We start from the raw sequence: 24,706 nt of genomic DNA on the forward strand, positions 1-24,706 counted from the left end.
GATGCATGACACCGAATAAAGGTCGGGGTTCACATAGAGCTTCCAAATCGCTGGATACTGCCAGAATGACCACAGCATTAGTGTGACTCAGAATCAGGCACCAATTTTCAATTGGTAAAACCTGAATATGTGATGGGACCAGAACTCTATTGTAAACAAGTATATTTTTGTGTTTTTGTATGAGTACCTCTAAACCAGAGGTGCACAAACTTAATAGATCTGAAGACCACATTGGGAGATTGTGCAAAGGGCCTCGATAAAATGTTAACTTGCACTTGTGCTGTCATGCCATACTGTACCTCTCAGTCAGGGGTGTAACTAGGTATTTGAAGGCCCCTTAGCAAATGTTTGTAAGGGTTCCTATTTACCACCCAATGGAGAAAAATGTATATAATACATGTCACTTTGACAAGGAAGATGGGCCCCCCTCAGCTCTGGGCCCCAAAGCAGCTGTACCCCTTGCACCTATGGTAATTACGCCCCTGCTCTCAGTATTGTGAATCCTTGTAGGGAGAGACACTCCCTCCTGTGCCAGAAGAGTCATGACCATGAAACATAGGGTGTGCATTGTCAGTGACCCCCCACCACCATAACACATTTCCTTTCCCTTGAACACAGCCTTACCTCTCAATAATGTACCCCATATGTCTTCCCCTTACTGTATTTAGCATACTATTTCCCATCCCATCCTGCCTCTACAGGCGTAAGGGGTTCGAGCCTATAATACGTATGTGGAAATCTACATACAGCACATTTTTAATGTGCTTGAGAAGTAGAGAAAGGTGTATCTTACATCCAATTCTAAGAGGGCCCTGAGAGCAGTCCAGTTGTGGGGTGGGGTAGGCAACTGATTGAGGATTTCTACAGTGGGTCAAGTTTAGCATTTGAGGATTAAAATGTCTCTGAATAAACTACTGCACTCCTTCTAGCTGTGTGACGGCGGAAATTATTTTCTAGTTGAAAAGTAATTCATTCTCCTGCACACTTCTGAAAAGCTACTTGGTATCCAATGTTAATCCTTTCTGTGCTGAAGGCTAAATGACTCACCAAAAAAGGTTTACAAATCTAAGCACATTTTCCATGCTTACTCCTAGGTCCATTAAGCCTTTAATAGTAAGCTGAAGAATCCTGGCATCATCATAATAGACTCTTCTCACCTGTATGGAAGCTGACGCCACCTGTCCAGCCTGGTCAAAGTCCAGAGAAATGATCTGCGAGACCCGTGTGGCATTGCCGTTCAGACTCGTGCTGCTATTGCCAAAAGCCTCCAGGATGGTGTACATAGCCTGCCACTTTTCAGCTGCAATAGTCAAGAGAATTTGTACCCATCAAAAAATTAGTTTTCAATACACTAATAGGAAGTTAAACAACTATATTTTAGAAACACAGATTTCAGTGTATGCCATTCATTTGGTGTTCTTTGGAGTCAGTGTTAAGCAGGTGACAGACAGAATACAATATTGTCAGGTCCTACAGAAATATATTAAGGACAACTTGGCAATGCATTATCGGGGGCCAGTACAAGCAAAGTGTAGACCCATACTGTGTTTATGGGGCACACGTTGGCCTTCTCTCCTGCACAAGAGATAGAGTGGGGGCTTCACAAGGAAGGACAGGTGTGGACAGGCCCCTCTAATCTCTGAGCCCCCTATTGGCCGCAACCCTGTACAGTGCTACTAGATTTGGCACTGGACATAACAATAAATAGTGCTGAGTCCAAACACCAACTACAAGCAAACAACACACTCTGGCTGCCATGTTTCCAAACCTACCTTAATGTGTGTTCACTTTCTCAAAGAAGACTACAATGTATGTGTTCATTTAGTCATTTCACAGACCGGAGTTCCCCTTAAAAAAATTAAAATAGACATATCGGGTGCCCGATATGTCTGTATTCTCACTGCGCATGCACCGGCGTCCGGGAGAAGCAAGTCAGGACAGACCTGCTGCAGAGGACGCTGAGAGTAGGGGGCAGAGTCAGGGGCCGCGCAGACCTGCTCTGTTTCGCTTGCGGCACAGATTATGCCAACATCAGATGGTGAATCTGTACGCAGGAGAGGAACGGAAAGCTGAGCTTTCAGTTTTTTATGAATTGCACTCTCCATACAAAAGTATGGTGATGCGATGCAGGCATGGAGCGGGGGTGCCGCTGGAGAAGTAATACACTTATAATACAAATACTGCAGGAAGCATGGAAGAGTCCTGATTTCAGCTAAACAGGACTCTTCTCTGCTTAATGAATAGATCCCATGATATTCAAGACACTTTTAGCAGTTAGATAGTTATAGAACATTGCCATCTAGTGGCCAATACTAACTTTGCATTGAGAAATTCACTATTCTATTCACTATTTGACAAAAAAAAGAGTCAGATTACAAATGTAACCTTTGTTGTCCAAAAGAAAAAAACATGCTTTCTGTATCTACTTTCTACTGATACACTGTTTGTACCTATAACTTGTGTCTGATCAAAAAAGTAAAAAAAACCCAAAAAACATATGTTATGCTTCAGCATCATGTCCGTGTAATGCAGCATGTCTGTGAGAAGTTCTGTCTGACAGCGGAATAGACGGCACGATGAACTAACCCCAGCACCCCAGCCGTGTCCCCCTGATACTCACCAGAATTTCTTAGCGGGAGTGTCATTATTTCACAACATGAGCTGATAAATAAATAATAAATCTAATATACAACTTTCTTTACAAAAACATTAAAAGAAATCTAAAGATAAGAGTTTCATTGTGGGGTCAGCATTTTTTCCGATGCACATCAGACTTCCTGTCAGTAAAGTAGGACATTGCAAGAAACCTTTCGGAGCATAAAAAGACTGATAAGAGGAGATCAGCTTGTAGTGAGGCAGATCACAATGTTACATAATATCTTATCTCCTGCCAGTGAATTGGAGCTTAGACATTTATAAGGGTTATGAAGCAGCCATTTATACGTCGATATAATATAATAGCAGACCCAGATTGCTGCAGTAACTCAGCCAGAGGGTAGTACAAGATAGCCCCCATTATTGGCACAATGCTGTACCTGACAGGATCTTCCCTGTGCTGCCAGACACTGTAGCGAGATACTGGATAAGGTGCTGGCAACTTGTGGTTTTGCCGGAACCACTGCTCCCTAGTAAGACGATGGATTGATCCTGGCGAGTCATCAGCATATTCCAGTATGCAGCCTGCGCCACGCCATATATATGAGGTGATGTGTCCTCTCTGCGACTTCCCTTGAACATGTGCATCACCTGCGAGGAGACAACATGGTAAGTTAACAGGCAGCAACACAGCACCCAATGGCTCTGGGATGAATAAAAGGGATAACGTGCTAAGTAACAATGACTGACATTTCCTACAGCCCTGGTCTGCTTATCAGGAGGCAGAACTGTGCTCACTACATTGTAATAGGCCAAGAGACCAGACAGGGGAGGGAACAGCTGAGCTGGGACATTTCATGACGTTTAGACACTTGTTCAGGGGTAAGCAGGTGTACACAGTATTGCCGCCTGCATCTAACCAGGACAGGTACTTTGAATGAAGATGTCCTTTAATTCTAATTCTCACTTTCCCAATTTCAGACTAATAAGTCTGTGTTAGCGACTGGTGCACATAGATCCTTGTAACTATTGGTACCTGCATTTAGTAAAAGATGCAGGAGGACATGTACGGGTAAATCAAAAAACTAAGTTAGACAGTCCCTTTAAATTATAGCCTACACCAAGGGTGTCAAACATGCAACCCTCCATCTGCTGTGGGACTACATATCCCAGCATGCCCTGCCAGTTTTAGCATGCCCTAATAGCAAAACTGTGGCCGTGCATGCTGGGATAGGTAGTTCCACTGCAGCTGGAGGGCCGCATGTTTGATACCACTGGCCTATACTAAGGGCCTGATTCAGAGCCGGTCGCTATTAGCGCTCGCTCGTTTACAAAAAGCGGGTGGCTATTCAAATGAACTGTTCGCTCTTTGCGGTCTGTTGCCACCTCTATGTCTGAACGAGCGAACAAAACATGCGGTCGTTTTTTTGATAAAAACACCCCCTGGCCGCTCGCATCATACGTCATGTCCGCTATTTATTAGATTAATCGAGTACATCGACCAGCGTATGAACTGCTCGCTCTTCTTGTGGTTGGTTTTTCCTACCACAAATTTGCGAGCAGTTCTGACTATAAAATAACCCAGTGACGTGGTCAGTGACGCTGCTGTATTAATTATGCACACCCATAAAATGCCCGTTTTGACCTTTAAGCACGCCTGCGTTCTGATCTCCACTCCCCGTTTTCAAGCACCTTCCCCTGTTACCACCCACATACGCCTCCTCCTGTCACTCATATTAGCAGGCATTCGCTATTTAGCGAACGATTTTCGGCCGCACTGACTGGTTCGCGCATGCGTATTACGATCCGTACGCATGCGCAGTTGGGCAAACATCGCTCGGAACGAACGAGCGGCCACTTACGAGCGGCTCTGAATCAGGCCCTAAGCTAACTTTGACAGCAGAAAACACGTTCCTATTTAAATTCACATTTGCATGAAATGAAGTAAGACACAATATAGAGTGTGGTACCTCAATGTTTTCAGAATCCGCCTAGAATGTGATGAATGTAATGGCTTTGAATCACAGTATATAAATGTGGCACTCTTGCTAATCTAAAGTGGGTAAAGCTGTAAAAATCATCGGGATAAGAGAAGACTGTAAGTCACAAGAAAGCAAATGTACTCAATGATCTTGCAATCCTCTGTTTAAATTTAAACTGAGGGCTTTCTGCGTTTTATACAAATGGCTTTCAGTGTTGAAAGGACCCATGGAAGATAAGGGATGGTTTTATTAGGAATCTTGACTGTGACCATAATTAGGAGTGAATGTACCTGCACGGTGTCGCTCAGGGGGGATTTTTGTTGCCATGGCAACATGGACATTTAACATGGAAACGGGGAAAAAAACTGACAGGATGTGAATGGCCTGGACTGCACTGATGGATCTCACTTCAGAGCAAATTTATAATGAAACCCAGGGAGATTGATGTCTCTGTGCTCACGGAATAAGGGGTCTCTCATGCTGGAGTGGAAGGGTAATTTAACAGCAAAAATGGCGTCCTCTGAGACCTACTGTACGACTGTACTACATAAAGAGTGAATGGACAACATGATACAGCTTCAGACATAATGTATCAGGTGTCCAACTGCCACCAAAACGTTTCTAGAGTGAGAAATTACACCTTAATGATAGATTCCTCACCTGACACAGGCTAAGGGGTCTATTTACTAAGAAATGTTAGGAGACAGAGTGAAAAGTGATAAGGCGCCAGCCAATCAGCGCCTAACTGCCATCTCACAGGCTGTGTTAGAAAAATGACAGTTAGGAGCTGATTGGCTGGCACCTTATCACTTTCCACTCTGTCTCCTAACACTGCTTAGTAAATAGACCCCTAAATTACTTAATGCAAAAATGTAGTATCTTACTTTGGCAATTATAGGAACTGTAATAATTGTATTTATACAGCATTTTTTTCCAATTATACCTACCTTTTTTACTGTTTTTTGTCTTTTATTTTTACTTAAACTACACCATTGCCTATATATAGTAAAGTCAGCCATTTCAACTATGTAGGTAACATTTATGAGAATGTAGGTAGTTGATTCACTAGGAACAAATTACATTGCTGAGACACTTATACAGCAGAGGCTGCCATTTTGTGGGCAAATGGGACATGTTATCTAAAGGTTAAACAACACCCTATTTTCCCCATTTTAGGCAGTGAATATGAATCAAATCACCGGCAATATAGAGGTGTATAATGAAATAAAAAAAAAATGTTTTATTTAATTTCAAATTATTTATGTAGATGTCTCGCCTACTTAGGCAAGAAAAACAAACTGCATGGACTAATAATATTGCCAAATAATAAATTAATCTATTAACCACATTATTTTAATAAATAAGTTACTACAAACATTCCTTGACAATTGATGTGCGAGCAATAAAAACAAACAAACAGCAATTCTTCAAAACTCCACTAGATGGAACTATTCAATAACAAAAATGCCTAAAAAGCAGGTGCAAAAGTAAATTACAGCTTAAACACCCAGTCATCAAAATGGCACCTAATCCAAAACAAGACTTTGCATACCTATCTGTATAACAGTAAGCCAAATGGTGCCATGAACTGCGTTCGAATGCCATTTAAAATATTTTCAGCGCACAAAGTATGCAACAAAGTCATTTCTGAAGGTTGTAAAAAAACAAACTAAAATGACTTGTCCTGGCAAGACTTCCAAGAAGCAAAAGAAAGCTACCCTATGTCATACCTTCTCGGAGTATATAGAGGGTGAGCTCATGGGGTTCATGATGACCATGGCTGGGCCAGCATACGTGTGAATCAAGTTCCCACCATACCGCTGCCGAAGAGTGTGCAGTACACTGGCCTCATTGAGATAAACAAGTGAAGCCAAGTCTTCCACCCGATCATGAGATGGAGGATTTGCCTGAGAAGAAAGTTGGAGGGGTAGTTTATATTATTACTATAATCATATGTAGGGCTCACGTGTCACTGTCTCCCAGTCACGGTTTTAGCACTGGACATATTATTCTGATTTACCAAACATTCAAATTATACAAAATAAGTTTCTTTACACAAAGAGGTCACTTATCTGTTGAGCCCTTAGTATATGTAAAATAACATTATATTATATTGCACAGAATACAATAGGCCACCTTTTATTCTATAGCTGCTAAGCAATATTGAATGGCAGATCACTTTATTTCTCTATCTATGCACCTGGGCATTATATAGCTAAACAAGTACATTGGGTGTAGTGGTTAGCATGGTTCCCTCACAACACTGGGCCATGAGTTATATTCTAACTAGACCACTGCATGGACTTTACATGTTCTCTCTGTACTTATGTGGTTTCTTCTGGGTGCTCCAATTTCCTCTGACAGTCCGATAACTTACAGGCAAGTGATTTGGCTTCTGAGGCTAATGAGGGCTTTAGGTTTAGATTGTAAGCTCTACTAGGGAACAGAATATGAAAGAATTAAAAGAGCTGTGTGTCATTGCTATAAATAATGATAAAATATCCAATGCTGTTCAGATGCTATATTAAATACAGACATCAGAATACAATAATACAGCATTGTACCTAAGCAAAGTAACCTATACTGTAAGTAGTTTTCACTGACATTAAATATAAAGCTATATAGAAATAACGTTCTCCAACTTCTTCCTGTGTGTATAGATAAAAATTATAACTCACTTTTTCCACATCATCCTCGTCCACATCCAGTAATGTCCCATCATGCTCCAGTCGGATTTTCAACTTTCCTTCAGGTAGATTGCAGTTCTCAGCATTTAGCTTATTCCCTGCACAAAACAATTAGTGATCTATTACTAATGGAGCAATGTAAGGCACATAATAGAGGATAATGACATTAAGTATTTTAGTAATGTGTGTTATCTGCGATACAGTGTAAGGGTAGGTAACTGCAGCTGCACCTCTTTACAACAAACACCTGCTGCCTGCATAACCAGGACATGCAACACTGAACTCCTTGTTTGATAATTGCAAAGACATTATCTCACTTGCTACCATTTGTGCTGCCTCTTTTTTCACAAAAATCTAAATTCTTATTTGTACCAATGCAAAGTAACCTCTAAACCTTGCATATATGGTCTGATTTACCATTGCTTTTGCCTAGCATCACAACTTTGAACTTCTTTTTTATTGCTCATTTTCAAAACACATTAAATCACATATATTCCCCTCAATAAAAAAAAACCCTACTTTGTTCATCAAGCATACGCATTCACCAACAGTGTTCTTTCACCAGCATTTTTTAAAAACCTTCAACACTGTCGTTCTCACACATACACTATTCTTACCTCACCGTGACCATGTTTTCTTCAAATTCTCAGTTTACTCAGTGACTACCTAATCCTTTATTCTGCCCCCTGTTCCCACCTCTATCCTTCCCCCCTAGGCTCCTTCCCTTCTCTCTCCTCCTCTGTCTGTATTTCTCCCCTCTATTTCCCTCCTTCTCTCCCATTACTCCTCTCTCATTCTTTTCTCCCCCACAATGGTCCTACTACCCACCCACTAAGCTGAGCACCCACCCTCCTCTCCCTCTCACTTCACCACACCTTCATCTACATCATACTAATCTCCCTCCCTCTCCTACAAATGCATCCCACCTCTCTTGCCTATTGATCACTACCTTCCACTCCTGCCTCCAAGATCTCGCCTGTGCTGCTCCTTACCTCTGGCACTCTCTCCCTCTCCGACTCTCCACAAAGCTTCAAACGGGCTCTCAAGACTCACTACTTCAAAGACTTCCAGCTCTTATCCTAACCTGCTGCTCACATGCTTCTTCCTGACTGTCATGCTTCTTCCTGAGCCCCCCCCCCCCATAGAATGTAAGCTCTCACGAGCAGGGCCCTCTTCCCTTATGTGCTTTTCCTTCCCTCACTCATACGATCATCTACTAAAAACTCTCCACAAGAGCACCTAACACTTGGTAGCTGATGCCCTGCTGCTTTTTTGAGTGTTATGATCGCTGCAGCAATGTTTATAAACCATGTTCTTATTCTGTATTGTCTTGTACTGTAAGTCGCTGTTTTACGAGTTTGCTCATTTGTTAATGTACTTTGTGAGGCGCTGCGGAACCCTCGTGGCACCATATAAATAAAGGATAATAATAATAATACTATGCTTGGAATAAAGTAGCCTCCTGCACACTAATGTTCAGTCAAGATATTGCTTTGCTAGTTAATGGCAAGTTCTGCAAATAATTGAACAGATTGATAGTAAGACTTATACAAGTATGTTTACTACATATTATTATAGAAGAGTGAATCAATGACCAAAATGATGCGTGTTTAATATTTCAACATCCTGAAAAGCAAGCAGTCAAGTGTAAGTTCCAAAGCTGCAACCCTCCAAAATCTGCATTGTCCAGGTTTGGATTTGGATTGCCCTGGAGCTTTGTGACTCATAAAAAAGTAATCTTGTTAGACAGAAATACCTAATAACTGTCCCATCCCAGGGACAGGGAGTCACTTGTTGTATCTTCAGTTCTATCAGGTGAAATCTAACATTACTTCACGAATAAAGAAGGTCTGGGAGATGGGAGTTTGTCCACTAGTTATGGGGACACACAGTGGTTAGCACTTCTATCTTACAACACTGGGAATTGTATTCCGATCATATTGATATGTAGTAAGTGACGCAGGATCTCTCTGGACTGTGAGGAAACTTGAGCGTGTTAAGGAAGCAAAGATACACAGGTAGAATAAGTGGCTTCTGACTAAACTGGCCCTACAACATGTCCTTGTTACACTTTGGTGTGTCCAATACATATGACGGTGCAGGCCTAGTCTTCACACACAGATGCATCTACAGATTACAAGTGCACCAAGATTTGCAAAAATGCAGGAAAATCATAAAATGGGCACTACGCAAAGGCGTAAAAGATTCACCACAATCTAGTACATACAGGTCTTTGTCCTGTCCGCACAGCAAAAAAACAAGAGATATGGTAAGAACTTACCTTTGTTATCTCTGTTTCTACGAAGTCCATAGGGTCCACAGGGTTGACCTTGGGGTATAGGTTGGGAACCAAATCCGGGCACCACGCAGTTAAAGCTTTTAGCTCCCAGGATGCACTTGGGTCCACTCTCCCTATAACCCCACCCCCAGCCAGAGGCACCTCAGTTTGTAAGAAGCCAAAGGCCGGAGGAGGAGAAAAAAAAAAGAGAGAAAACTGGAACACTCGATAACCATACTCACAGAAATGGGAGACAGAAAACCGGTGACCAGTCACACAGCCCATTTGAAGCCAGGTGCGTCAGGGCGGGCGCCCTGTGGACCCTATGGACTTCGTAGAAACAGAGATAAAGGTAAGTTCTTACCATATCTCTTGTTTTCTACTTCAGGGTCCATAGGGGGTCCACAGGGTTGACCTTGGGGATGTCCCAAAGCAGTTCAACCAAGGGAGGGGACGCTCCTTTGCTGAGAGGAGAATCCGCCGCCAAAAAGGAAGCATCCTGAGAGGCAAAGGAAAACAATGCCTAGAACCTTAAAAAGGTGTGGACAGAAGACCACGTGGCCACCTAGCAAGGCAAAGCAGCCAAGGCGCCACAGCGAGCCACCCACGAGGGTTACATGGCCCGAGAAAAAACAAGCAGCAACAACAGAAAGGCCTACCCATGGGTAGGCCCCTGAAGAAGACATACGAGGCCGTCCAGCCAACATATGGCCATAGGCCGGCCACCCTTTCCTGTTAAAACCAGAAATCTCAGACCACCAATAAGGAGTCCGATTTCCGTCAGGAACTTGAATGGATCACATAAAGCCACAGAGGCCGGACCACAGTCAATGAGGCCACACCAGCCGAGAGGACTGGGGACTGAATGGCCGCACCATAAGTTCCAGAATAATATGGAACCTGAAAATCACTAAGAAGAAACACAGGGTGAGAGCAACTCACACCCTGACAAGATGCCCTCCAGAAGAGGGAGCCACATGAGAACGCTCCCAATTCCGACACTCACCTGGGTGATATAAACTCCCTGATAGAAAGAGAGAAAGCCAAAGCAATAGACCATGTAATGGCTATCACAACCAGCGGTTCCATTAACTTTCCCCGGAGTTAACAAAGAACCACTCCTAACTCCCAAGGAGTCCCTAGGGAGGACAAATGGAGGCATAATCCAGAAAACACTCCAAAGGATGAACTGGATATCAGAGCGGAGCAATTCCATAACCTAATCATACTGACAGTGTAGAGATCTGCACTTGTCAGGAAGGCCAGGCCGAGGGTGAAACCCAAGCCAGCCGGAAGGAATGCCAGAATATCTGGAAATCCTGGAAACCAGAGGATCGTATCGATAGGTAGAATACCATAAGAATGATGGCTGCCACAGTTTGTGGTAGGTCCCAGCAAAAGCTGATCCATGTGCTCCAATCATTCCAACGATGACAAAGCCATGGAAGCCGCAAGACCACTGTAGGGACGTAGTCAAAGACAAACGACCCAGGTCCAAGGCAAACCCCAGGACCCTGAGACAACAGGTCTGGGTAGTGAAGCATCAGGAATGGAGTATCGATGGAGAGACTCCGAAAAACCAAGTACCCCTGACATCTGGGGCAATCAGGAGCCACCAGCAGGAAAGCATCTCTGTCTCGATTGAAACACTTCCCTCGAGGAATAATGGAGACTGGAGAACACAGGTACGCAAATTGGAAGAACCCCTTCACCGACAAAGAGTCACTGAAGGTTGCTTCAGAATCCCCAGAGTTGGACTGTAACACCATAGTGTGATAGAGTCAGAAGGCCATGAGTGTCACCTCAGGAGGCCCCCCCCCCCTTCTCACCAGGAGATGAAACCTCTCTTGGGGAAGAGACTAGTCCCCGGGATGCACGTCGTAACGGCTGAGGACTCCCGCTTCCCAATGGAGAGCACCTGAAATGAACACTGTCGAGATGGTCGGGAGGAGACCCTCAGACAATGTCCGAATGTATGACATACCTGACATTGCCACCCAACGAACAGTATTGCTAAAAAGGAAGCTACTGTTCTGACCCTGTCGGACTGAACTTTTTCAGGTTCACCGGGAAACAAGGGCTATGCCAGAGTGAAGGCCCAAGACAGGCTAAAGTTCCAACAAGTTAATTGACAGGGTGGAATCGACAGACATCCAATTGCACTGAAATGGATGCGAACCAGACACTGTCCTTAGCAAAGAATACCCTGGACGAGATGTTCATAGTCACCCGAAAAGGGACAGACTTGGCTCCGGGGAGAGCAGCATCATTTGAACAGTGATCAGACAGAAAAAAACTTGTTCCATCTGGAGATAAGCCAATTATGGAAAGGCCTGGAATGGAACTAAGCCCATTCCACCCTTCCAAAGGCAGACACTGAATAGTGGACCATGCCTCCCAGAGTGCAAAGACATATGTCGACTGCGCAGACATCCATGTACTCCTAATGGAAGAGTGGAGATGCCGTCTTACGCCAGAAAAATTCTCAGATTCTGAGAATCCTGCAGGGCTCCTAGGTGAAGAATACCCAGAGAGGAATGCAGGGAGGACTTTTTCCCCATTGATTAAACTTCTGCACCCTGAAGAAGCCACAGTCAACCTGACCCGGCTGTAAAGTACCCCGTGATCCTGCTAAGAGCAGGAGGCCATCCAGGTACAGGAGCATTGGGATATACTGAACAGAAGAACTGTTAGAAAATCCAAAACGCTGGTAAACCCCTGTGGGGCTGAGAACAGTCCCAACAGGCAGAGCCCGAAAACCGTAAGTGCTGTGATACAGCAAACCTCAGTCCATGCTGAGGCAAGGTCTCTGTAAGTGCCCGTAGGCACGCGTCCTGTATATCCAGTGATACCATAAAGTCCCCAGGTTCCAAACATAGTATGATGGAGCATAGGGATTGCCTCCTGAGCCCAGGTAGCTTTAGGAACTGGTTCAGGGAATTGAGACAGAGAATAGGCCAAAGAGGACCATTCAGCCACCGCACCAGAAAGAAAGCAGAACAACCAGTCCCTCGCTGAGAAAGTGGGGATGGCCCAATTAGCTCCGCTTACCCCAACAACTGTATAGCTTTCTGGATTCGTAAGGCCCTGTTCGGGTCCGAATAAGGGCCTGCGTACCATCACATGGAAATAGGCCGCCTGAGCAAAGAGAGGGCGTACCCTCCTACCCACGTAGCCGCGGCAACTAGACACTAGTACCGGGCGAACTGAGAAAATCGCCATCTCCCAGTGGTAGGCCTGTCTCATCATGCTGACGATATATCCGTAGGTTCAGAAGCCGGATCGGCTGGCAGTCCAGGCCTGCTCGGTTGAAGAAACAGACCTTTAGGCTGACCCAGAGGACAAAAAGACTTAATAGACTTAGTCTGAGGCCCTGTAGTGGGCATAGCTGAAGGCGGGAAATTTGTACTGCCACTGTCAAGGTCAGGACCCAACAAGATCTACCCTATAGATGGTATCTGCACCTCTGCATTCCCAGAGCGCAGCCATAGGGTATTACGGAGGATACCGTCGCAGCCGGAACTCTGAAAGTTAGGAGACTGGTATCCAATATAGGCATGTCCACCTATGACAACTGCATATATTACATGAGCGACCAAATACATTTGAACCCCAGACGTGTTGGTGGGGAAAAAACATTACAAATGCATCAGCTCAGTATGCAATAGTATTAACCAACCATGCTATAGCCATGGTAGGATGGGTAACAACCCCTGAAAGCGAGTATACTGATTTCAGGCAGAGTTACCACCTACGGATCAGAAGAATCCGACCACGCAGGAATGGGATGCATAGTAACGTCTGTAATCTGACGAGTAACACGCCCATCCACCCCATGAGGGGCTCGTGATGACCCTCAGGGAATTTGGGACAGGAGGCCAAACACTGTTGTAATACCTCATAACTGACAACAGCCAGAGTCCCGCCATACGATCCCCCCGCTAGTCAGCAACAGGGAACCAGAAGGCACGCAATACTGAGGGTGTATGATACAGGTGCAGGTCAACATTCACTCTAACCAGAATGGACCTGCCACCAGCCCAAAGCAGGGATAATAATACTTGAAATAGGCTTCTCCCCGTGTAAGAGGGAAAGAGCCCAAAACAGTATCCAGTACACGGCAGAGCCAACTGGGAAGTAACCACAGGGCGTCAACCACGCCAATTTGCGTTTCGTAGAAAACGACATCCACCCAGGGTGGCCGTGGGAATCCCTGCAAGGGGAATGACAGACTATGGTGGCACCAGGGGGATTTCATATACTGCGAAAACCCCCTGCAGGGAGCGATAGTCTGTGTCACAGGGGAAGAGTGCAAGAAACTGCGAGATACCCTGAGATGAAAAGGGCAGTATGGTGAAGTAACCCCAAGTGAGGTACAACAATGGGGCCCACTCGGCGATCCGCAATTGAGAGGATCCCGAGAAAACAAACCTCCCAAGGGGGTCGTGAAAGGGGCCGGCACCAGATGACGCCACACACAGAACCCTTTATGAAACAAATCCTCCGCACTAACACCTGCAGCACATGACTTGCAGGATAGCAAAAATGGGTGCAGTATAACGCTCTATCTCCTGGTCAAACATATCTGACCAATCTTGGCGGAAATATCAAGCAGTGCTATACTGGTCCTGACTGATGCTAAAATTAGCCGCAGGGACCCATTTTCAGCGTATGCAACACACAGTTCCAACGAAAATGTGGCAACGTGCAGCACGCAACAGTATGTTACAAACCTCACAAATATCAACGAGTATATAAATGTGAGGTCTCAGAACCACCCTAAGTACAGCTGTATTAGGGCAGATAAGGAAAAGGGATAGATATACACTGACAGGTGAGAGAATTAAATACAGACAGTCAGCACTAGCATAAGTCACATACCATGCAGATATATACATATATACATAAACATGTCATATAATATACTGCACTATTACACTGCATTCAACTTACCCAGATTCAGTGTCTGGGAAGGCTACAGCGCTGTGTACACTGACCTGATGGTGAGGTACGCAGGGGGACTGGACTCACTGCCATCTCCGGAGCTCTGCTGCTGCACCACAAGAAAATGGCCGCTGGAGACCTCAGAAGCGTGGCCCGCGGAGGAAGCAGCTCAGCGACGCCAGACTATACATACTGAAAGGCGCGCTGAGCTGAGGGGAGGAGCCGCTGTAACAGGGAAAGCTTCCTCCCCTGGCCGGCTATTAACCTCCCGGGACGCCGGCTCCCAGCGCCGATCAGTAAGTCCCTGGTGGTCTAGTGGACACACGGGGTATGGGGGGCCCGCCGCCACTGCCGGCGCCTCCGGTCTGTCCCCGGAGACCGGAGGCACAGGACTGCATATTAAATGCGCGGATCACCGCAAGCGGTGATCCGCGACCTTACCTGCTCCCCGTAGATCCGGCAGCAGTCCTGGGCGCCCGCAGAGTCCGGCTAGTACAGACTCTGGGGTCCCGCTGAGATCCCCAGATCTGTACTGGCGTCTCAGCGCCGGCGGGGTGACGGAGCGGCAGCTTAGACGTCCTATGGACAGTCCGACGCTGCCGCTCTGAAAGTCCAAAGTAAAAATAAAAAAACTCTGTACTTAGAAAAAATAAAGCTTAGGGGCTGCTAATCAGCTCCCCACTGCACTAAACGGTGACCCGACTCCGGCCGGGCACAACTTAAACGGAGGTGCCTCTGGCTGGGGGTGGGGTTATAGGGAGAGTGGACCCAAGTGCATCCTAGGAGCTAAAAGCTTTAACTGCGTGGTGCCTGGATTTGGTTCCCAACCTATACCCCAAGGTCAACCCTGTGGACCCCCTATGGACCCTGAAGTAGAAATATTCAACTACATAAGAGCCCATTATCTATTAGATCTTTGTTTTCGACTTGCTCAAATCTGCCCATCTGTTTCCATTGGCAACTGCAAATCTTTCACCACAAACCCAAGCCGATTGGCGCACAGCGAAAAAGTGGATTTTGCACAGTTTTCAACCATTTTGCACTTTGTAAATTAGGCCCTTTATGTTTAGGTGCTTGGGTTAGGGAAATTAGATTGTAAGCTCTAATAAGACAGACTGATATGCAGGACTAAAAAAAAACAAAAAACTAAAGCATGGTGAAACATGATGTCGATATAGAAAAACTCTAAAAGTGTGGTGTGCTTGAAAAAATTTAAATTATGCATTTACACATTATTTATATACAATTATATACATATGTACCTACAATAATAAATGCTGGGATGCAAATCTTATGTCTCCAATTGTCATAGTTTAAACATATTATATTGAGATTGATGAAGATGCAACTTACCTAAGTGTAATTAAATTAATTGATTTTCTGTAAATGAGTGTATGTTTATAAGCCAGAGCCATCGGAAACAGCTTTAAAACCCATATGCAAAGAACAAATCAATTTCAATGTAATTTATTTGTCCATTAAAACCCTCTAGAAAACCTGCATCCGCAACAGATACTCTAAGCAAAAATAGCCACCTTATTGCAAACAGACCATGTATACCAACACATTTAAAGAAATTAGCGAGTGAATAGCTCCAAGGCAACATAATACAATACTCTGTATTCAGATTCATTAAGTGCAGCTTTAGATATTTAAAGTTATGGAGATAGGGCATGAAGCTTATCCATCCGAATGCCCAGGGAGTAAACTTGCACAGTAGAACAGCTTGATAAAATTCATGCCAAGACTCATTAAACAATCAGTACAGAAATGAGAACCTAGAACAGCAGACAATAGAGAACACTACGGCTTGTTTCTAAAGGATTCAATACACGCTTAAATTTGGCCGGTCAATTAGGTAGTTTCAGACCTAATTGGTCGCAGAGAGCAGAATGTATCGCTTGAAAGAGTCTGTCGATCCTGATTTACAACATATGGAAAGATATCCCATGAAGGTTGGGGCAGATGACACATGTTCTGTATGTTGATGGTAGAAAGGCCTTTTATACCTGGTTATACACATGTATGTACGTGGTATGTCTGACAATGAGTTCTGAGCTTTCACCAGATTGTACTAGCATCTTAAGTCATTATTCTCACAAAATATAGCCAGTAAAATTTTGCCTCTGCTTCACAGTCACTGCTAGGGACAATGATCAAGAGATATTCCACAGAATATACTCAATAATAAGATGTAATTAAACCATAGCAGATACAAGAACATACATTGCCCTATTTTAAGACATAAAATCTTGCAAATATTTTAAATGTCTACCTCCCAGTCTTGTACAAATGCAAACAGTGTTGGAGAAAGTATACTCCTCTCACAGTATCCCGACTACTCCAGGACAGTTTCATTTTTAGTGGCTACTGTCTCTGACAAGTCTCTTGGAAACGGCATGTGGAGGCTGTGGTTGGTGGCGGTCCAGGGACGAGGTTACTACATCAAGACAGGGACCATACAGAGACATAACCGAATCAGTTCTGCCAGCATGGTGCCTTGGCATATTCTTAGAAACATGGAAGTGTCTTGATGAAGATGGCATCAGATATGATCCTAACAGGTGCCATCTTCACAAGGGATGGATGTTTCCAAAGGTAGACCACAACTTCCAACTTAATATAATTGATGAGGAACATATGTCAACTTTAATCCTTTTTTACTATTATTATATTAAAATCGCCCATTTTAAGTATGTTAAAGACATCAACCTACCCAGAGAGAATCCATCTTTGTGAACCAGCCACACCTTTTCTGTCTCATACCAGTTCTGCTCAGCAGAGATCTGCTCCTCGGTCTTCGCCTGAAAAGATAAAACACTCCCGTTTAGTATTAAATTACAGGCGGTAGATGGAGCTCCAAGGTGAAATTGGTTTCCCAGGATGCAACACACACTGTTTGAGAATAGGCTGGCTTAAAAACACATAATGGGAAATCAAATGTAGAAAAGACACAGAAAGCTAGTGTAGAAAGAGTACATCAACACACACCACTATTTTATAAATTACATTAATATAGACACAGACAAAAACAAGGTCAGCTGAAAACTTCACAAAAAAACAATGTGAGTTTTGCATTTTGTTACATTGGCGAGAACACTGAAGATATATTTTAGAAAACCTGTGGCTCTACAGCTGTGGTAAAACACACAGGGGCATATGTACTAACTTAGCCTTGGAGAGAGATAAAGTGGATGAAGATAAAGCACCAATCAATCAGCTCCCACGGGGTTGCTCTGGTTGGGCTTTTTCAGGGCATCACCACTTAACTCGCATAGATACTTTTTCATCACCATTTTATTTGTTTGTTTATTATTCATTTAATTTTAATTCTTTCTTACTATATTAACACTTATTGATTATCTTTACACATCTATACTTTACACTTCACTATCACCTTTTTTCTTTTTTTCGTATGATGCCCTGGGGATGGTCCTTGGCTGGATTCTTTTGCGGTGCCCTGCACCTCAGACGTGAACCCCTGAATGTTAGGGACACTGGTATAAAGGAACCTTGACGCTGGCCCGGCGCTTAGTCATATATTTGCAAATGTATGTTACCAACACCTCTGAATTTCGACCATCATGTAGGGTTCAAGTATTTTTGCTGATATTGTTGCAGTGTGCTGGAGGGAACACCCTTTTTTTCCTGTGGTTCAGAGTAGACCCCGCCCTTTACAAGCACCTGTGCAATACCATTAAGCTGATGTGAGCGACCACTATATTTTTTGCATGTGTTTGACAAATGACAGGAGCTGGTTGGTACTTAAGTTGGTAATTAAACTCTATCCACTTTATCTCTCCCCAAGGCTTAGTACATAGACTCCATAATACCAAAATGTCCTGCTGTCCTACAACGTTGCATGCTGGGATTTGCGGTTTTCTAGAAGAGGTTGACTACTAGAAGGGTCAATCTTACAATTGGAGGTAGAGAAATTAAATGAGTAATTTTTCCCATTTATACTGTATGAGTTTCCACACTTATGGAGTGTACAGCAGAGTTTGTCTATGTAGGCACACGCTAGCATTTCCAGCGTATTCAGCTACATTCACTGCAATATCTATGATAAATGCAACCTCCTTACTTACTAAGGGGCCCATACACAGAGGCAGTTTATGTACATTTCCACATGGTAAAACGCATGAAACCTAAACAAAATTAGTTCCAATATTTGATTGTGCACAGTGCACTTAGTACACGTGTGTAAACACGTACAGTGACTGTCTATTTCACTGCAGGTATGAAAGAAAACACGTGTATATATACACAGAGTATGGCATCTTTATAGACAGTAATATAATTTACCTGAGGTACAACACACTTTTTAGTATACTCATTAAAGGTATAAATGGGGGTATGGAAATATTCAATGTTCCTATTAGATTCAAAATTGCAAAAAAGTGACACAATGTACCATGCAATGAACTAAATTTCTAGCAAGTAACACATCAAGCGGTTCTAGTAAGGAGATCACCTGACAGCATTTTATTAAAACAGAACTGTCGGAATCACAGGAGGTAAAAAACAAACATGGCAGCAGGTGGTCTTGATATAAAAATTATTATTCAGATATACTGTAGTTTTTAACACTTTGATGGGAACTTTAATAAGTGGCTGCCAGGAGTATTGCACAAGGCATTCTACTGCAGTACTATATTGACCCCATATAAATAAATGTATAAAGGACGACAAATTAAATTTTGCCAGCAAAAAAAAAAAAAAGCGTAAAAAATATAACAATTTAGAACAGAGGTTTTAAGAAAGTTTGATAATGTAGATACCTGGTCTTTAATATTCACAAATACTAAAAGTTGTGTTTTATAATACATGAATTTGTTTTTGGCCTTGTAAATAACAAATAGGACATTATTATATATAATATGCATATTATTCCTAAAGTACAAGTGATTAATCACTCACATAATACCCAATCACTGGAAGTTGCAATTATCTCTTTTCATTTGATATATTTTAGCAGTTAGATGATTAGGGTTTGTGCATAAAGTTATGAATTTAGTGGAAAATAAAAGAATGAGGATGTCAATGTGAAAATGACCTGCTATCATGAATTAGTTCTTTGCCATGGAAGACACAAAAACACACACAAACAGCACTGCAAGTCACAGCCAACCTGAGGCAGGGCACTGGGTGAGCTCAAAGGTGAAGCAGGGGCTTCTTCAGTGGCACCCTGCATGGCCGACTGGCAGGAGAGAGGAAAGCAAGGTCTAGTCAATGGTTAATGCATCGTCAGTCAGTCATGGAGTCACAAAGATAGACAAGTATTGTAAGCTAGTGGCACCTTCTAAATAGGTCTGTGGTGATTGGGTGTAAAAACATGCACCAAGATTACTCCTAAATGTCATCCTACTTAACCTAATTAGAGAAAAAAAAGTCTCCTCAGAAATCTGATGAATGGACTATGCAATTCATCAGAAGCTAATGGGCAGAGATAACCATTAAAAAAAAAAACTGCTAAAAAAGGTGCGCATTGTTAGCAATTCTGAATAATTACGCCTAATGACATACTACTTTAAAAAAAAAATGCATAGGCCTTTAAAGATTCATTACATAAAAAATGTGGTCTGTTTCCTCATTGCCTTACACAGCTTTCTTGCGCCATAAAGAGCACCAATACACAGCTCTACTGCCCACTGCAGGCTGGGCTTAGTAATGCACCACACAAATTCTGTATCTGCTGCCTTCACTTGCAAATGAAGCTTCTAATCTACAAGAAGTAATGTAAATGTCACAAATTATGATAATAAATGAACTATGCATGTTTCTTACAAAAATATTCAACTATCGATTTGCCACCATAGGTAGCCTAATAGTTAAAAACATAAATAAAGAAAAAGACGGCTTCAAATGAAGACTGTCAAAATCAAAGCATAGGATTTGTCAGCGATTTTGAGTTTTATTCTGCAAAATAGTTTAAATTAAACTTGAATTAATTTCTTTAGCACCAAACAAGCAAGGACTAATGCTTTACTAAGAAAAGGGAAAAACACATTCAGGGTGACAGAAGTAAAGTGGAGTTTAACGGTTGCTGTAAGCCATGCTATTTACATATACATAGATAAAATCACTCCGCATGCAGAACACACATACAGTCACATACATGCAGAGAACATCCATGCAGAGAGATGTGGAGATGTTGGTGTGGGACATGTATGCAGGAAGGAGATGTGAACAGAGCCTTACACTCCAGCATGACACACGCGCACAGACACCAGCCCAGATGTGGATAGAAGACGAGGCTGGGTTGGCAGAGAGATCCTGTGTGCAGGGGTACAGTACCTGGCTCACTGGAGAAAGGGCAGAGGCTGCTGGATCCAGCTATGGCAGCAAGAAGATGAAAGAGACAAGAGATGAGCAACAAATGTCAGACATGAAAAGAGCAGATGGAACACTGTAGAAAATTATTTGAGTTGCCAACAGGTAAGGAGAGATAACATTTATCTGTTCAGGAGTGTATTAATGTATCTGCAGGGGTCCACAGAAATCGCTGAGACATGTGACACTTGTCTCCTCTCCTTCTGTCTTAACAAAGCATTACTCATAGGCGATGACAGCAGAGGGAAATCCAGCCAAGATCTAATATGAAACAGCATGCCCAGCCTTATTTGCAGCCAAGCAATTCAACATTCTTTGTTTTTGTCTTGGAGATGAATAATTAGCTGTCTTTTATCCAGTAATGACAAATAAACAATGGAAGCATGCATCTAGTTTACTTTGCAGACTCCAGTGAAGGTGGTAGCAGATAAATAAAAGCATTTAGAAAGAGACATGTGATAGACAGGACTTTTCATACTTTCACGGTTTAACAGACTCTTCCTGGCGAACAAATGAAGGTATAAATGCATATAGAATCTCAGTATTTTCAGAACATGCAGTTGGTCAATAGTATAACACACACTGCAACTGTCAAATGCATATATAGAAATAAATATCTTCATGCCGTTAAAAAAAACAAAAAAAAAAACCAGTGACCTTTCGCTAACTCTCATTTCTCATTGGCTGCCAATGATAGAGAGGTCATAGTATGGAGAAGTCATGAGCTGCAACCAACCGTCAGTAATACCTGGTGTTTATGTTCAGCAATTCATTTTTACATTCCTATCGAAAAAAGTTTTACTCATCAAAGAACCAAAGGGTTAAGAAGAGTATATTAGAATTGTCATGTTGCACGAATTTTACCCATATTTATTTTGAAAACCTTCCTGTCAAATTTTATTCATGTGTGCAAAAATAAGACTGCACACAAATGGGAGGCAGACAATGCTCTGAGTGCTCACATCTAAATATGTCTTAAGGTGCATACACACGTAACGATTTTTTTAACGATTTGTCGTTCAGTTTCTCGGTTATAACGATAAACGATAATCGTTCAAGCGCATCTCCCGTTTGTAGTTATCGTTCATCGTCCATTTCCGACTGTCCTACATAACGATTTTCATTAAGGGAAGGAACATTTTTCGTTCATCGTTGTAAAAATCGTTCATTACACTTCAAAAATCGCTCACTTTTTCAAGGGAAAATCTGACAGAAAATCGTTGGTTACAAAATCGTTACGTGTGTACGCACCTTAACACATGTGTTCCCAGTTCTATATACGATGAAGTGTCCGGCATCCTGTAGCCTTGCTCACTGACTAATGCGATCACGTCATATCAAACAAATACATTTATAATTTTACAAAGACAAAAAATAAATTAATGTGTACATATTTAAAAGTCACATTTTACTTCAAAGAAACTTGCAACTTTATTAATATTCTAATTATGTTGCAGGCACAAAACAGATCTGAAAAGTGAATGCAGCTTGGGTGACTGTATTAATGCAGAAAGTGACTTGGTGGCCTTGAGAGCATGTGACTAAACTAAATGTATTTATCAGTGCGCTGACATAATGTGCTCATTACGTGATTCAGACCGTGTGCCAAGTAGCACGCTCACTTCCAAATCTGCTAACACATGAGGATGTCCAAAATGCAAGAATGAGGCTGTCATGCTTTTGACAGGTCAATGGAAAATCGGGTGTACGTCCCGCTCACCGACACTCTGTACAGCAGTGAATGGGTATCATAATGGGTAGAAATGCAGGGGCATATTTTAAAGGGAAGTAGTAAGGGGCAGTCTAGTACCTCAGAACTGCAAGACACGCCCTGGAGAATGTTGCACACAGAATTACACTACCCTTTCTCAGAGGGGTGTGTTAAGGCTATTGAACGATGGGGCTGGACAATTCCAGGAGCCAGGTGGCCAATGAGCCTAGAAAACAACTACTAGAGTTTACAGCTTGAGAGTCATAAATATCAATGTTCTTATTGGAGCAGTTTTCCAAGCTTCTTAAAACATCCTGTCGGCTACTAGATTTGCTGGCTGGCTTTTGAATTCTATATTATTTTGTCCACTTTCACATTTTTTAATTCAATCCAATTCAAAATCATTGCAGAACATAAAAACTTCAAATACATACAGCGCAATAAAAAGAAATCAAGAATAAGAGTATAAATTTAAGCATAAACACAACTAATCAGAAAAAAAATCACTAATATATTGAAAGCCTGTGTATTACTATACTAAAAAAAATTACATAACCAAAATGTTTATACTTCATAATGTTGCACACCCTTAGCAGACATTTAAAAGATCTGTACATGATGGTAGAGCTTATATATCTTGAATCTATATAGGGTGGTGAGGAAGTTTCTATATATTGAATCTACAGTATATAGGGTGGTGAGGATGCAGTCACAGTTATAGGTTTGCAAATGGTGTAGGCAGTGGTTTAATTGTAAGCAGAACTGAACAACTGAACTCTGCTTTGAGCTTTTTGTCCAATATCGGTAACAAAGTTGCCAACAAAACTCCTTGTGGAGTTTTCAAGTATGATGTTATGGTTGATCCTAGTTCCTCTTCAGCTAAAGGATCCGGACATGACATTGAGTGAGGGCGGAAGTGCGGTTCCATGCCCTGACAGCGCTGTTATTTTGTCTCAACTGTAGTATCTGGCCACCAATAGTAGAAATTTGTATGCTCGCCACACTTCAAGCACGGTGGCTCGCTTCACTCACCACAGGTTACTATTTCCACTCTATGTCCACGTGGATAGTAACTGATGATGTTTAGCTGAAGGGAATCTAGCCGCAACCATGATGTAATGGTTTATTCAACCTTCACACAAAATGTTTTTCATAGACAATACCCTTCCCATATCATGTGTTTAAGAATTCACAATGGTGCTCCTTTATGGCTGATCCAGACATAACTCCACTGATACCACAGATTCATAAATAACTATTATCATCAGTGGCGTATCTATAATGGGTGCAGGGTGTGCGGGGAACACGGGCCCCTGAGTGCAGGGGGGCCCCGCACCGCACACCCTGCACCCATAATCTTACTTACCTATCCGGAGTCCCACGTCGGCGCAGGTGTCCGGCGCTGTAAAACGACTGGAAAATGGCTGCAGCGGCCATTTTCCCATCGTTTGCACAAGCACATTACAGGGAAAATGGCCGCCGTGGCCATTTTACCAGTGACCTGTGCATACACTATAGACTCTGGGCACACTCTAGTGCCAAGAGTCTATAACTCTGGCCCTGGCCGCGCACAGCTCAGTGAGCTGCCGGCCGCCAGATGGAGAGGAGGGGGCCCGTGTCGGAGACTGCACATGGGTCCCCTCCTCTCTAGAAACATCCCTGATTATCATCATTATTATTATAATTATTAATAATAATTAAAGACACAAAGTGACACTCTAAGGCAGTGATTCCCAACTTCGGTCCTCAAGGCACACTATCCTGGTTTTCGTGATATCCATGATTGTACACAGATGGTTAAATCAAATAACTGAAGTACTAATTAAGTCACTTGTGCTCAAGTATGGCTATCCCTAAAACCTGGACTGTTAGTGTGCCTTGAGGACCGTGGTTGGGAACCCCGGCTCTAAGGTTTTAGGTTGGGGTAAATCCTCCCAAACGTATTGTCAGACATGAGGTAATCAGCAGAAATAATAAGAAATTCGATTTCTGAAGCTGCCATGTCCCCCTATGTTCTTCAGTTAATGCTGTGTGTGGCTCATTTCACTATGTTTTGACGTTATAGACTGTTTATTATTTTCCTATTGTCAGTGAAAATTACCTTGGAACTAGAATATATCAGCAATCTATTTACACATTGCCCAAGTCCTGCAGGATGTATTTTTTTTTTTTGCAT

At 42.8% G+C, this 24,706-nt stretch overlaps 1 protein-coding gene across 26 annotated transcripts in view; it reads right to left on the bottom strand.

The window, feature by feature from the left end:
* Positions 1-24,706, bottom strand: part of MYO18A (myosin XVIIIA) — a 350,017-nt gene that overhangs the window by 206,677 nt on the left and 118,634 nt on the right. For 17 of the 26 annotated variants that reach the window (XM_088477754.1, XM_088477751.1, XM_088477750.1 and 14 more), the window contains 7 exons: positions 20,784-20,822; positions 19,618-19,686; positions 17,203-17,290; positions 7,256-7,362; positions 6,308-6,484; positions 3,036-3,246; positions 1,158-1,300 (listed from right to left, as the gene is read on the bottom strand). In XM_088477754.1, the coding sequence (XP_088333880.1) occupies positions 1,158-1,300; positions 3,036-3,246; positions 6,308-6,484; positions 7,256-7,362; positions 17,203-17,290; positions 19,618-19,686; positions 20,784-20,822 (834 nt within the window). The other 9 variants (XM_088477756.1, XM_088477743.1, XM_088477740.1 and 6 more) reach the window with 3 other exon arrangements.

The sequence above is a fragment of the Taudactylus pleione genome, unplaced genomic scaffold, assembly GCF_031769625.1.
Source record: "Taudactylus pleione unplaced genomic scaffold, aTauple2 ptg000203l, whole genome shotgun sequence".
Taxonomy (NCBI): Eukaryota; Metazoa; Chordata; class Amphibia; order Anura; family Myobatrachidae; genus Taudactylus; species Taudactylus pleione.